The following is a 15,926-nucleotide window of genomic DNA, read 5'->3' on the forward strand; positions in this document are numbered from 1 at the left end:
TATTTGCTGTATCTGTACATTGCATTAATAATGACTTGTTTCATTCAATACAGCTTTTCTTTCCTATTTAAAAAACAAAGAAAAAACACTTGCCGAAGATTTTCTGTCCATTTTATTTCTAGGTCACGAGCCATTCTGTCAACTTTCATCTTCTCCTCTTCCCTCATAGCAGAAATCTTTGCTTCATGCTGCTGCCTCTCCTGTTCTAGTTCCCCCTGAAAATACAAACTTTATAATGGAGACTCAGCAGCTGCAAAAAAGTATTTTGAACAGAAATCTTTCTCTGAATCAAAATAAAATTCCTGCCAGTGTATAGTACTAGCATTGACATTTTTGGTCATTAAACACTTGTTTACAGGTGCCTTATTATAACATGATTAAAGTATAAAATAATTAACAAAATAATTCAAAAATCTGACTCCTAATGAAGACTGTTTTCATTGTTATTTTCAGCTCCACAAATATTTGAGCTCCCTGAATTATACTTCTGTCATTATATTTCTGACAAAATATTTTCTTTAATTTATTACTTATTTGAAATTTTTCAAGAAATCATTTATGCAAGTAATGTTGTTTGTATGTATCATATGCAAATGGTTGGCTGGAAGTATTCAGCACTTGAAATTCAACATTTGAGCTGTTTTGATCAGATACAAAGTTCACATGGTATGTTTTTCTGTTCCTTGCCTGGCCAGGCATAATTATAAGAATCAGGTTTTTGTGGTGGACCCTTGTAATCAGGAATTCAAAATTCATTTGAACATTTTGTAATATTTTGTAATATTTGCTTAAACTTCATAGTTACAATAAACATTCCTGCCAGCAGTGTTTGCTTTATTTATGAAAAGCAAACACATGAGGCATGTGGAGAGTATCAGAGTTTTTTTTAAATGAATATTTGTGGGACACTTTTTGCAGTATTCGCCCTGCTCTAATCAATACATTCTAAATCTTGCTGAGACAATTGCTAGTATTAACCATTTCTTAAATGTGAACATTTAAATTTCGGATGCTTATTCTTTCTGAATGCACAGTGGTTATCTGAATGTTACAGGTTGGGACAAAAAAAGATGCTAGTACTAAACTAGCAATCTTTTACATTGGACCTTGGCAAAGACAATTATTCTTCCAAATAGGGGATGGGATTATTCACGTTTAAACAGTTACCTAAAAGATTTACTATGTAAAGGATATTTTCCATAGCAACCACGTATGACATCACAAATAGAGAATTATGATTTCAGATAGGGAAAAAACAACAAAAACAAATAAATACTGAAAATGCTGTTTTCCTTTTCAAGAACCGTAAGTGGAAAGAAAATATGACAGTACACAATAAGCAAATTGGTCTCTAAATAGCCTACATTTCTGTAAGGCCTCAGTAGGTTTTTAAAAGGAAATTAACTGAGGGGACAAAGAGTATTTTCACATACATAAGCACACACATAATTTAAGATGCAAATCCTACAGCAAATTTAGTTCACAAAACAAAAAATAAATTATATGTTTATATAGCAGACTAAGTCAGAGGTTCACCAAACAGTCCTACTGTTTTTTGTTGAATTTAGTTTCAAGAGAAGAATATTCTTAACACCTTTTTTCACTCTACAGTAATTGTGAACCTTTGTGCATTTGCTTTCTGAAGCTTTCTTACTCAGTCTTTTAGGGATATCTTCCACTTTTAAAAAGAAAATTTTAAAAAAGGACATGTCAATTAAATGTTTGTTATTTCATGGTTTGAGCGCACATGAAGTGAAAACCAACAAGAGTAAAACACAAAATTCTAGCTCTAATAAAGCTACTCAGAGTTGTTTACAGTACAATTTCAATTAGCTAGAGAAAGATGTATTTGTAGCAACACTCAGTTAATAACAGAAATGACCTCTTAAAATATTTATATCTAATTTTTATGTTCTAAGCCTTGAAATGAAAAGAAAAAAAAAAAGGAAATCAGCATTTTTTTTAATAGGGCTATATGAAGCCACTTGTTTAATATACCCATTAAACCTGTGGTTATCAAAGCCGGTCCGCCGCTTGTTCAGGGAAAGCCCCAGGCACACCGAACCAGTTTGTTTACCTGCCGTGTCCGCAGGTTCGGCCGATTGCAGCTCCCACTGGCAGCGGTATGCCGCTCCAGGCCAATGGGGGCTGTGGGAAGGACGGCCAGCACGTCCATTGGCCTGGAGCGGCGAACCGCGGGCAGTGGAAGCCACGATCGGCCGAACCTGCGGACGTGGCAGATAAACAAACCGGTCCGGCACGCCAGGGACTTTCCTTGAACAAGCGGCGGACCGGCTTTGAGAACCATTGTATTAAACCAGGTCTTGAAGTTTAAAAAACAAACAGTCAGTAAACACTGTAATTGTGTTTTAAATCATTTGCTTTCCCATCATGTGGTTACCTCAATATTATACAATGATTCCGTGGTTTCTCTCAGCCTTGCTTTGGTTAACTCTAGTTCTTTTTGGAGTATTTCCTGCGTTTCTTGAAGATTGGAGATGTGTCCTTCTGCAGCACCAAGGCCCTGTTCACTTTTTCTTACTTGGTCTTGTAGACGACACACCTACAATATAAAGAGATACAATATTTTCATAATCATTACTAATGGGAACTAAACAAAATCAGCCTCATATCTTTCACTCTAAGGATACGTCTACACAGGGATAAAAGACCCACCGTATGGCAAAAGCTGGCCCAGGTCAGCTGACGCAGGCTGGCAGGGCTCAGGCTGCAGGGCTAAAAAAATCGCCGTGCAGACATTTGGGTTCAGGCTGGAGATCAGGATCCGGGATCCTCCTCCTTGCAGGGTCTCGGAGCTTGGGCTTCAGCATGGGCCTGAGCACCTACACAGTGATTTTTAACCGTGGAGTCAGAGCCCCACAAGCCAGGGCCAGGCACGGGTTTTCGATCCCTGTGTATACAAAGAGTTTTACTTTAGTGAATACTATTCTCTTCCTTGTAAATCAATTTTTGTCTATGCAACCTATTTTCTCTTTAATATGACTATTTTCATGTCCTGACAGGCAGAATTCCTCCTATATATTTAAATTTACAATATTTGTAAGATTAACAACTGAACACCTTTAAAGGAAAAGGTATCCAAACCTGCACTTTGAAACATTTTGTGAAAAATTTTACAGAATACAAATAGGAGGGGCTCGTGTTAGACTGTTTTGGGGGGTAGACTGCCCGGGTGGCAGACTGCCAGGGTGGCACCCAGGCAAGCAGTAAGAGCAGAAGAAGTAGCAGTGCTCTGAAATGGGGTGTGGAATTTAGGGACTGAGCTAGGGATACGTAGTCAAGAATTGAGGTAAGAACACGTGAAAAATGGGTTGGACTTTGGTACTGCCTGGGCCACTTTGCACCTGCAATCAGGTCCTGCCTGTCCCCAACTCTCATTTTGACCAAATGTGGTCTTGTTCTCGGGTGCTAGCTCAGCCCTTCCTTCTCCTCCCGCGTTTCGCTGTTGCGAGACTCCCAGTCCTCCTTCTCACTATGAAAGCATAGCAGGTGCTGTTCTACTCCTCTTGAGCCTGGTCTCCCTTTTTGTCAGCATGGTGTCGTAGTTCAGTGCTCTTGTATTAAGGAATTTAAGGCAAAAAAGACTGAATGGAAAGCATGACACCAAGGGGACCCCTGGGACCTGGCAGCTTTAGACAGCAGAGTGAGAGTGCAACACGGGGCATGTTGGCCCCAGGGGTAGGTGCAACAAGGAGGGTGGGGGGAAAGGATTAGCAGGTGAAGTACTCAGGAGAGCCCCCGCAGAAGCAGCAACAATCACGACCGGGTGCAGCAGGGAACAGGTGAAATGCCAAGGGGACTTTCATCCCCTGTCAAAAGACTAGCAGCAAGACAGAGAGAAAGGGTGAAACTTGGTTCTAGCCCCAGAGTCTGAGCAGAAGCTGAGTGGAAGGTTGGGGAACAGGAGAATCACCAAGAGGAACTTACACTACAGCAAAAGGAGCAGCCAAAGGAATAAAAGTGAAGAGAGTAAGTGAACTGTTCAGAAAAGCCCCTGACCAAGCAACAGGCACCAGGAATTCCACCCCCTTCATTGACCTATTTTAACCATTAATCAGGACACATTTTAGTACAAAAAAGCCTCTAATACACTACAAGAACGTTACATTAAATTCTTCATTTGAAAAACTTCAAATCGTTAGAAGTCAAGCAATTAAAGAGAAAAGGATCTAATGGTGACCTTAAGAATTCCTCCACTTCAAGTATACAGTACGAAGTATGCAATCGTTAACCCTGAGCAATGCGACATAGTAGTCCGCAAGTATTTATTTTACAAATATGAGTAAACTTGGTTTCAATATTTGGGGCAGAGAATTAAGATTTTTTTAACATGTTTCTATAGTTATTTACAAATACTAATATTACCAACAGTTATTGATATTTTCCTCAACATTAGGGAGGAAGAGATCAGTTATTACTAATTTGTTTTCTGGACTTCCATATCCTTACTAGATTTTTCTCATAAATTTTGATACACAGGCAGCAGAACCAATGAAAAGAAGGCACCTCAGCTCCTCCTGTTCTGGGTCTTTCTTTGCTTCTTGGTCTCTTGGTTTCCTTAGTTATTATTTTTATAAAAAAATTAAAAATTGAAACAGAAGAAAAACTAAAAACAGGCCAAGTCCAAGAATACCAGGAATAATGATGTGTAGTTGCAGCCATGTCAATCAACAATCCCCTGCCCCAAAGATCCTTCCATGGATCTTACATATGCCTATCTCAACCTGTGGTATACCTCTAAATGCCCCAACAACTGTGTGAGAGAAACTAGTCAATCACTATGATCTCAAATGAACTCACACAGGAAAATGATAAAAAGAAAAAAACACCCGATTCACCTGTGAATGAACACTTTTCACAAAGTGACTTATCAGTCCTCATCCTCAAAGGAATCCTGCACAAAACTTTCAAAAGATGAGCTTGGGGGCTTATATTCATTACTCTGTCAGACACTAAAAATCATGGATTGAACATAAGCACTGTATTTATGGCTTATTACAACAATCTATAATCAACTAACTCCCTCTTTTTGTCCCATGACAGCAGAAGTCTTAATAGGCCACTCTACCTCGAATGGTTGATTACAACACATGCTAACTACTTATGCTAAACAATCTGTTCCACCTTGCATTTTTCAGTGATGCTGGGAGTTTCTCTCTCATACCTGTACAAGCGCTCTGTGTGGCTTAAAAGGTTGTCTCTCTCACCAACAGAAGTTGGTCCAGTAAAAGATATTTCCTCACCCACCTTGTCTCAGGAATAATAAAAACACTACTGAATTAGTTAGCTGGAAAAAGTGTTAATCAAAATCAGAATGATGAGTATATGTAATGTATAAGCTAAACAGAGTTTTATCTAATTCAAAACTGGATAGAAATCTCCAAGGAAACCTAGATGTTGCAGGAGATGGTACTTTTGATTCATTAGGAGGCAATTTTTCCTCTGAGGCAAAACCAACCAATGATCAAGCATGATGATAAAGATATTACTGAAAGTGCCTGTCATCTTTTGAAAATAATGTTGTGACAGATTGGGTCACAGAAACCACCTTGGGACTGCCACCTGATGTGCGGAGACTACCTCTGAGCCCATTTTCCCTGGCAGCTTGGAACTTCAGTACCCTGTCTTGTTGAGCCAGACATGCTAGCCTGCTGCAAACACAGACCCAGGTCTGAACCACATCCCACAAAAGCTGCAGACTTAACAGAAAACAGCTCAGAAAGTGCTCCTGTCTCTAGCTCCCAGATACCCAGTTCCCAATGGGATCCAACCCCCAAATAAATACATTTTACTCGACGCTTATACAGGTAAACTCATAAATTGTTTGCCCTCTATAACACTGATTATACAGCAAACAGCTGTTTGCTCCCCCAGGTATTAATTACTTGCTCTGGGTTAATTAATAAGTAAAAAGTGATTTTATTAAATATAAAAAGTAGGATTTAAGTGGTTCCAAGTAATAACTGACAGAACGAAGTAAATTACCAAGCAAAATAAAACAAAAACACACAAGTCTAAGCCTAATACATTAAGAAACCCTCAGAGATGTTCCAATAAACTTCTTTCACAGACTAGACTTCTTTCTAGTCTGGGCCCAATCCTTCTCCCCCGATACAGTCCTTGTTCCAGCTCAGATGGTAGCAAGGGGATTTCTCATGACTGGAATCCCCTTTGATCTGTTCCACCCCCTTATATACCTTTGGCACAAGGTGGGAATCTTGTCTCTTTGGGTCCCCACCCCTCCTTCTAAATGGAAACACACCAGGTTTAAGATGGATTCCAGTTCCAGGTGACATGGTCACATGTCCTGTGAGACCCCAAGCCTTCATTCTTCCTGGCCTAATTCACAAGAAGGCTTGCAAGTAAACAGAGCCATCTACAGTCAATTGTCCTAATTGATGGGAGCCATCAAGATTCTAAACCACCACTAATGGTCCACACTTTGTATAACTACAATAGGACCTCAGAGTTATATTTTATATTCCTAGTTTCCTAGATACAAGAATGATACATTCATACAAATAGGATGAAGACACTCAGTAGATTATAAGCTTTGTAATGATACCTTACAAGAACCTTTTGCATGAAGCATATTCCAGTTACATTATATTCACACTCATTAGCATATTTTCATAAAATCATATGGAGTGCAACGTCAAAAATGTAAAACTGAACCCCTGAACATCCGTGGTCCTTGCAAGAGGCATAGCATTAACCTTGGTATCCTAGAGAAATTTCAGTCTGAATAATTAACCTTTGTTTACTGTAGTTTCAGCACTGTCCTCTGGTTGCAATTCAATCAACAAAGCACAAACTCAGGAACTATATTAGCACCATGGAAAAAGTTTAGTGCTGTTGCTCGAGTCCAGTCAATATTTATAGTTTGAAAATTCTCTTAGCCCTTTCAGAAAAAAGCAAACATTCAGGGATCCCTGATTAGGATGTCGCTGATGAGAAACTACTTTCTGTCCCTTATGTTCCCAACCACAGGTTTCTTCTAAAATCAACTCTCTAGGTACTGATAGGCAAAGACAGAGAGTCTATAGCAGCACTACTATCAAAGTTGGTGAACCAATTACACAAATGTATCATTACCCCTAGTTTACAGATGGAGAGACGGAGGCACAGAAAGTTGCACTGACTTGTTCAGTGTCACACAGCAAGTAACTTCACCTCTCTGTGCCTTAGTTTCTCCAAATATAAAATGGAAATAATGATACATATCCACCTTTGTACAACACTTTGAGATCTATAGTTGAAGAACACTAACTGTTATCCCTCTTGGTGGGACGGGACTTCTTTTAAAAGCCCAATATAACAGGAAAACTGCATTAGTCTCTCATCTGCCCTGGACCACTGGTTAAAAAAAAAAAATGTATCAGGCTTTTCCACTGGGACCTCCTTGTAGTAATATTCACTTTGCCTCAGATTCTGGGTAAGGAGTCGGTTATCTGCCCGGTCCTTGAGGGCTACACAGGGCCTTGAGGCAGGAAGTAAAAAGTGTTTCCAAGGTGGCCAAGGATAAGCTCAAACTATAAGGCAAGGGTTTTTCTGCTTAACTGCTTTCTTTCCCATTACCTTCTTTATTTCAGTCATTAGAGATGCAGCTAAGAAAATTAAATTGAGGAAAAAGGATAATGAATAAAAAATTGAAGAACGTAAGTGCTCTATACATATCTGACTCTTTGAGGCAGACAAACAAAAGCAGAAAGAGAAAGACAAGTGCTGAGATGAGTAAAGAGCAGAAACAGGAGGTACCAGAAAGCCTTACTTTCGTCGGTAAAGCTACTTGTCTGTCAAAAGCTATGGAGAAATGTCTTCAGTTAGAATCATAGAATCATAGAATATCAGGGTTGGAAGGGACCTCAGGAGGTCATCTAGTCCAACCCCCTGCTCAAAGCAGGACCAATCCCCCAACTAAATCATCCCAGCCAGGGCTCTGTCAAGCCTGACCTTAAAAACCTCTAAGGAAGGAGATTCTACCACCTCCCTAGGTAACGCATTCCAGTGTTTCACCACCCTCCTAGTGAAAAAGTTTTTCCTAATATCCAACCTAAATCTCCCCACTGCAACTTGAGACCATTACTCCTTGTCCTGTCATCTTCTACCACTGAGAATAGTCTAGAACCATCCTCTTTGAAACCACCTCCCAGGTAGCTGAAAGCAGCTATCAAATCCCCCCTCATTCTTCTCTTCTGCAGACTAAACAATCCCAGTTCCCTCAGCCTCTCCTGATAAGTCATGTGTTCCAGACCCCTAATCATTTTTGTTGCCCTTTGCTGGACTCTCTCCAATTTATCCACATCCTTCTTGTAGTGCGGGGCCCAAAACTGGACACAGTACTCCAGATGAGGCCTCACCAATGTCGAATAGACGGGAACGATCACGTCCCTCGATCTGCTGGCAATGCCCCTACTTATACATCCCAAAATGCCATTGGCCTTCTTGGCAACAAGGGAACACTGTTGACTCATATCCAGCTTCTCGTCCACTGTCACCCCTAGGTCCTTTTCCGCAGAACTGCTGCCTAGCCATTCGGTCCCTAGTCTGTAGCGGTGCATTGGGTTCTTCCGTCCTAAGTGCAGGACCCTGCACTTATCCTTGTTGAACCTCATCAGATTTCTTTTGCCCAATCCTCCAATTTGTTTAGGTCCCTCTGTATCCTATCCCTGCCCTCCAGCGTATCTACCACTCCTCCTAGTTTAGTATCATACGCAAATTTGCTGAGAGTACAATCCACACCATCCTCCAGATCATTTATGAAGATATTGAACAAAACCGGCCCCAGGACCGACCCCTGGGGTACTCCACTTGATACCGGCTGCCAACTAGACATGGAGCCATTGATCACTACCCGTTGAGCCCGACAATCTAGCCAACTTTCTACCCACCTTATAGTGCATTCATCCAGCCCATACTTCTTTAACTTGCTGACAAGAATACTGTGGGAGACAGTGTCAAAAGCTTTGCTAAAGTCAAGAAACAATACATCCACTGCTTTCCCTTCATCCAGAGAACCAGTAATCTCATCATAGAAGGCGATTAGATTAGTCAGGCATGACCTTCCCTTGGTGAATCCATGCTGACTGTTCCTGATCACTTTCCTCTCGTGTAAGTGCTTCAGGATTGATTCCTTGAGGACCTGCTCCATGATTTTTCCGGGGACTGAGGTGAGACTGACTGGCCTGTAGTTCCCAGGATCCTCCTTCTTCCCTTTTATAAAGATTGGCACTACATTAGCCTTTTTCCAGTCATCCGGGACTTCCCCCGTTCGCCATGAGTTTTCAAAGATAATGGCCAATGGCTCTGCAATCACAGCCGCCAATTCCTTTAGCACTCTCGGATGCAACGCGTCCGGCCCCATGGACTTGTGCACGTCCAGCTTTTCTAAATAGTCCCGAACCACTTCTTTCTCCACAGAAGGCTGACCACCTACTCCCCATGCTGTAATGCCCAGCGCAGCAGTCTGGGAGCTGACCTTGTTCGTGAAGACAGAGGCAAAAAAAGCATTGAGTACATTAGCTTTTTCCACATCCTCTGTCACTAGGTTGCCTCCCTCATTCAGTAAGGGGCCCACACTTTCCTTGGCTTTCTTCTTGTTGCCAACATACCTGAAGAAACCCTTCTTGTTACTCTTAACATCTCTTGCTAGCTGCAGCTCCACGTGTGATTTGGCCCTCCTGATTTCATTCCTACATGCCCGAGCAATATTTTTATACCCTTCCCTGGTCATCTGTCCAATCTTCCACTTCTTGTAAGCTTCTTTTTTATGTTTAAGATCCGCAAAATTTCACCGTTAAGCCAAGCTGGTCGCCTGCCATATTTACTATTCTTTCTACACATCGGGATGGTTTGTCCCTGTAACCTCAATAGGGATTCCTTGAAATACAGCCAGCTCTCCTGGACTCCTTTCCCCTTCATGTTATTCCCCCAGGGGATCCTACCCATCAGTTCCCTGAGGGAGTCGAAGTCTGCTTTCCTGAAGTCCAGGGTCCGTATTCTGCTGCTTACCTTTCTTCCCTGTGTCAGGATCCTGAACTCAACCAACTCATGGTCACTGCCTCCCAGATTCCCATCCACTTTTGCTTCCCCCACTAATTCTTCCCGGTTTGTGAGCAGCAGGTCAAGAAAAGCTCCCCCCCAGTTGGCTCCTCTAGCACTTGCACCAGGAAATTGTCCCCTACATTTTCCAAAAACTTCCTGGATTGTCTATGCACCGCTGTAGTGCTCTCCCAGCAGATATCAGGAAGATTAAAGTTGCCCATGAGAACCAGGGCGTGTGATCTAGTAGCTTCTGCAAGTTGCTGGAAGAAAGCCTCATCCACCTCATCCCCCTGGTCCAGTGATCTATAGCACACTCCCACCACTACATCACCCTTGTTGCTCACGCCTCTAAACTTAATCCAGAGACACTCAGGTTTTTCTGCAGTTTCATACCGGAGTTAATACTGATGGAGCTCAAGCTAAAGAAATAAAATATTAAAACAAAAATGGCACATATAATATACTTTATTATATAAGAGGCAGAACCAAAAGAGCTGTTTCTCTTCTCTCATTCTCTCTCTCCTTTTCTAACATATATTACTTTTTATACACAGTAGCTTATTTTTAATTGTCAATAACTTGGTCTCTTTATAAATATTATGAAATAAAAGATACAAAGAGGATCAGCTGTGACTAGCAGCAAAAAATGGCAAAGATCATGTTAGAAAACAGCAAGCAATTTCTGAAAACTTCCAAAAACAAGTATATTTCTTCTTTTATTTCCGTCCTATTTTAACAAATTATCTAATCGATAGATGCAAGATATTTCTGATTTTGTGTAGAGCACTAGTGTTTCAGCCTCACATAGCCTGTGACAATGGGCCCTCTGATTTGGTGATACATGTGAATCTCAACTTGAATTAAAAAAAGTTTCCATTTTCATTGCAAAGATATCTTTGAAACATTAAACCAATATGAACTGAAATAAGCCAATAGCTAATGCTGAAGGAACAATCATCTGGGCTCCACTTCTGCAACAGTAAAGTACAGGACAGAACTTAACGATGCCCGCTTTCTACCACCATCTCTCTCTCTCTCTCACACACACACACACACACACACACACACACACACACACACACACACACACACACACACACACACACACACACACACACACACACACACACACACACAGTAAAAAGAGTCAGCTAAGTTCAGGGTGTATTTCAAAGAAATATTCCATAACCTTACCCAAAATCCATAGTTCTGTCCTGGGTATAATGGTGTTACCATGGAGGAAATAAATTGTTTATATCTTGCAGAGAGATGAATGGCACACTACTATTTTGCAGGGCTGCTCAAAAACAGTAAGACCAACTCTGTTTTCTTAACTGTTTCCCATGAAACATTAAATACCAAAAATTTAAAGTATAATGATACGTTTGCTTCCGATATATTGCATACCTGGTTTGTAAAGTTTCAGTTTGAAACAACTTTTTACTACTTTCTCAGAAACCCCTGACAATACTTGTTTATAATTGAAATGGTGACACAAAAGTTAATTATTTGGCACCTCTACAATACTAAATACAGAAGCAGTCACATGTTGGTCTCTTTTTTCCCCCCCCAGTAGGTCCTAAGTTATTCAAAGCTATCAAAAGATAATTGCTTATCCATGAATTGTGTGTTACAAATGATGGTGTTTTGAAATTATGGAACTCTCTTATAATAAGCTTTTTCAAGATACTGTATTACTTGATTCTATACCAATTTCATAATCTGGTAGGCCGGCTCTTCCTGCTGTAAATGTATATGTTGCTGCTTACCACCTTCACATTTCAACACTTCTTTAACATATCAACAAGTTTTCACACTCTGTAGCACACAGATATATGATGAAACTGTAACACTTCAATAACCTGGGACTGCATGTGATCTCTATGTTTGCAATGTTGTTGTAGCCATATTGGTCCTAGAACAATGGAGCGACAAGGTAGGTGAGGTGATATCTTTTATTGGATCAACTTCAGTTGGTGAAAGAGACAAGCTTATGATTTTACACAGAGCTCTTCTTGCACAGAGCCCAGACCTGAAGAAGATCTCTCTGTAAGCTTGAAAGCTTGTCTCTTTCACCAACAGAAATTGGTCCAAAAGAAGATATTACTTCACCCACATTGCCTGTCTTTATGAACATTTTAGGGTCATGAGCGAGTTGTTATCTTTGGCCATGACTAACAGACAGATGGCATTATGAAGAGAAAGGGTAATAAATATATACTTCCTTTTATGTAAAGAGCCAAAATATTATTTAAAAAAATGTAAACATATGAACAGGAATGTTAGAGACACAATAAAAGGACGGAACTGGCATTTCACAAGAAAGATTCTTCTGCATCAGTGAATATTCAGTGTTGTACTAATTACAGAAAATAAATGCAGTATTGTACCTCTTACAAACCCTTTCCCAGTTTTGCCTATGAAAGTCTAGAAGTAAATTATTGTTGTAAGCAGAGCACCAGTGTCTTGTACTTACTAAGTCAAGACAAAAAAGGAAAACCTAGAATAGAGTACACTAGCTACTCTAGTGGATTGGATTTATATTTTCTGAATAAAGAATGATAATCTGTTTTGAAATGTGAATTATATTCCTTGTTCGGTAGCAGCTGGATAAAGAAGGTGAAGTCTCCGTAAATAAAAATTTCAGCTCTTTCCACTCTACTTAGTTGCCACCTGGATATGAACACATTAGCAAAAAATGTAAGAATTAAATTTAATATAGAAGGTTTTAGCTTATGTTACTGAGAGACAATCGTTAAAACAGCAATAAGAAAACCAAATTGGAATGATAGCATGAAAGTGCTGCCCTAGGAGGACAAAAGGGAGATAAGGCGGCTTTCTACTGAAGTGGCAAAATAAACAAATACCACAAGTGATCACGTTCGCAACTTGAAAATAATTTTTATACTGAGATAAAATTAAAGCAGCCAGGTCAGTGGCATTCTGGTACTCCTTCAAACTTGCAAGAGAGAGATCGAGCTTCCATTCCCAATCTCAAAAGGCTTGAACTACTGGCAAAGATACTCATTCCCATAACTGTTCAGTAGTGCCAGAGTCGAGGAGTGTCCGGCAATGACAAGCATTGTTCAATAGTGACATTTATGATTGATTAAACAGCAACATTGATGAACTTTGAAGATGGGAGGTTCAAAAGGGGCTGAAGATGTACCAGATGTAGAGAGAAAAATATAGCTAAATATACATGTTTAATATATTAATTTATAATTCTGCATCCTGTACTGTCATCCAAAAGTAATCAGTTCTGTTTTTAAAAAACAAACAGTGAATTTAGTGTTTTTTGATGTTGCACACGGTTAGAATTAGAGAGGCATCTTCTCTGATCCACAGAATCGATACAACATGAGAAATAATGGTGCAAATTCCTAATTCAGCAAAGCCCTTGCGCACATACGTTAAGTCCATCCCTATTCAGCAAAGCACATAAATCCCATTGAACAGTGAGGTCAATGGGACTTAAGAATGTACTTAAGTATTTTGCTGACACAGGGCAAAAAATTCCATATACGGATGGAACAATGTAATATGTCTGACCTGAAAGAACCATCTCTGGGAGTTTCTCTGCCAAGACTTGGTTGGATGTAAACTGTAAGGCAGACACTTACTCACTAAGAAATTGACGGAAACCACCAATTTGTCACATTTTAAATACAAACTAAAACTATCATTAGGTAGTCTGGAATACATGACTATATATTGTATCATAATAGATAATTTTATTATTGGAAATAAGAGTTGAATTCTTCTTTCCCAGGAAACTTTAAAAAGGATCTGCATGCTGTGAAATTAGCCACACTTTACAGCAAACAAATTATAAAAAAATTGGGTTACCAAAAAGATTGGCCTTTTCTCTTTAATTACCTCTTGAAGTATTTTGTGCATGGAAATTTAGTAAGTACTTGATTTGCACATGAGCAGAGTAGAGATAAATGGAGCTGTTTACATGATCGTTTTGTACCTTAGTTTCCTTTCCTTTTGCTACACTAATTTGTAGGAAAATATATTGTAAAAGAAAAAAAATCATACTTGACAGTGGTCAAGTGAATTATATTTTGGGAATACTCACGTTAAAACAGACAATGAGCTAAAAAAGGCCCAACAGCATGGGCTCAGTCTAATATCTAATTCACAAAATCAGTTGAATAAGCTATCATTACTGATTAAATGTGGGCTAATGCATATGACAGTGAGCTAATTTGACTAAGAAAATTCTTGCCTCCTGATTGGCTGAAGTCAGCTTTGTAGTCAGTTCTTCCCTCATATTTTCCAGCTGCTGTCTAAGCTGATTCTTATCCCCTTCCAGATGTAGTTTCTCCTTTTCAAATTGCTGCTCCAACTCCTTAAAAAAACAGAAGAACAAAACAGAAAAATTACATCCATTCTTAGTAGTCATTACATGTCAAAGGTGTACCGTATTAAAAAGAAAACCAGAGTTTGTTTTCCTCCAGAAATACGACAGCTTTTAACTCCTAGAAAGAACTCTCTTATCTCAAAGGAATTATAAACGGGGTAAGTTTTGCCTGTTATTCTGGAGATCATGGCTTTTTTGTGTACTTTCTAGTCCACATCCCTTGTTGATAAGATAAAAAGAATAGTATGTAAAACTTCCTTTTATAATACCATCATTACTTTGCAGTAAATTAGCTCAAAGCATTCAAAAATGTAGACTCTCAGTCTCCCATATACGTGGGCTCCACCAACTCAGGGACCTTAAATTGCATCAAACATGAGTTTTAAATTTGATAACATAGTATTTAATTTCTATATAAATTGCAGAAGAGGAAGCAGTAAAACCTTTAAGTCTATGCTGAAGGGTCAGACAGGCAGCTGAGCTGCAGTTGGGGAAAGTAAATAATTTTTGTCATTATAAAACTAAAAAAACCCAGCAAACATACCCACATATCTAAAATGATATTCATGTAATGAAAATGTATGTATTTGACGGTCTACCTTTCACCCCTCCCCCTCATACTTAGCTTACATTTTTAGATTACAATTTTTGAGGGGCAGGGACTGCATCTATATCCAGGTTTGTACAGCACTTAGCCTAAGAAGGCCCTGATTTTAATAAGAGGCCCCAGCTTGAACAACACAAATATTAGAAAATGAAATATTAATAAATAATAAATTGCATGTGTGCCTTTCTGCATCTGTCAATCTGTGACTTACATCACTGTTTCATAAACCTATGCCATATATGTTTGTGCCAGAATCGTTACTCTTTAAAAAAACTAGTTATTTTTAAGACTAGCGTTTTATTAATATTTTGGACACGAATGTGACAAAATGGAACATTATTCCAGCATATAATAATGCAATGTCACAAAATTATTTTAACATACAAAAATGTAACAGTAGCAAAATGGGCTTTTAATAAACTTCAAGTCACAAACATGCTGAAAGCCTTCAAAGTAAAAAAACAAACAAACAAACGAAAAACAAAAACCCCCCAAAAAAACCAAAACATTTTGAAGGATTAAAGAGTCCTAGCTCAAATCTCAGTGCAACATATTTTAAATCTACTCGGTCCAAAAATTACATTACAATAACATTAAAGTTGCAAAGTCAAGTCACTCACAAGTTAGAAATAACAGAATTGAGGTTTCCTTGCAACCTTAATTTGGCCCCCTTTTGAATATGTATTATAAACCTTTAAATTACATAATCACATACTATTTTCTCCACAGGATCTCTGCCTCATTTAGTGCATAGGTAGGGCCCTACCAAATTTGCGGCCATGAAAAACACATCACGGACCATGAAATCTGGTCTCGTACGTGAAATCTGTTTTTGTGTGTGTACTTTTACCCTGCACTATACAGATTTCACAGGGGAGACCAGCG

General features: G+C 39.3%; 1 protein-coding gene across 1 annotated transcript in view; it reads right to left on the minus strand.

Annotated features, from left to right (window-relative positions):
* FAM184A (family with sequence similarity 184 member A) overlaps window positions 1-15,926 on the minus strand; it is a 167,849-nt gene that overhangs the window by 66,947 nt on the left and 84,976 nt on the right. Inside the window, 3 exon segments of the mRNA XM_037894706.2 lie at window positions 94-215; window positions 2,402-2,563; window positions 14,300-14,422. Of these exon segments, the coding sequence (XP_037750634.1) occupies window positions 94-215; window positions 2,402-2,563; window positions 14,300-14,422 (407 nt within the window).

The sequence above is a fragment of the Chelonia mydas genome, chromosome 3, assembly GCF_015237465.2.
Source record: "Chelonia mydas isolate rCheMyd1 chromosome 3, rCheMyd1.pri.v2, whole genome shotgun sequence".
NCBI lineage: Eukaryota > Metazoa > Chordata > Testudines > Cheloniidae > Chelonia > Chelonia mydas.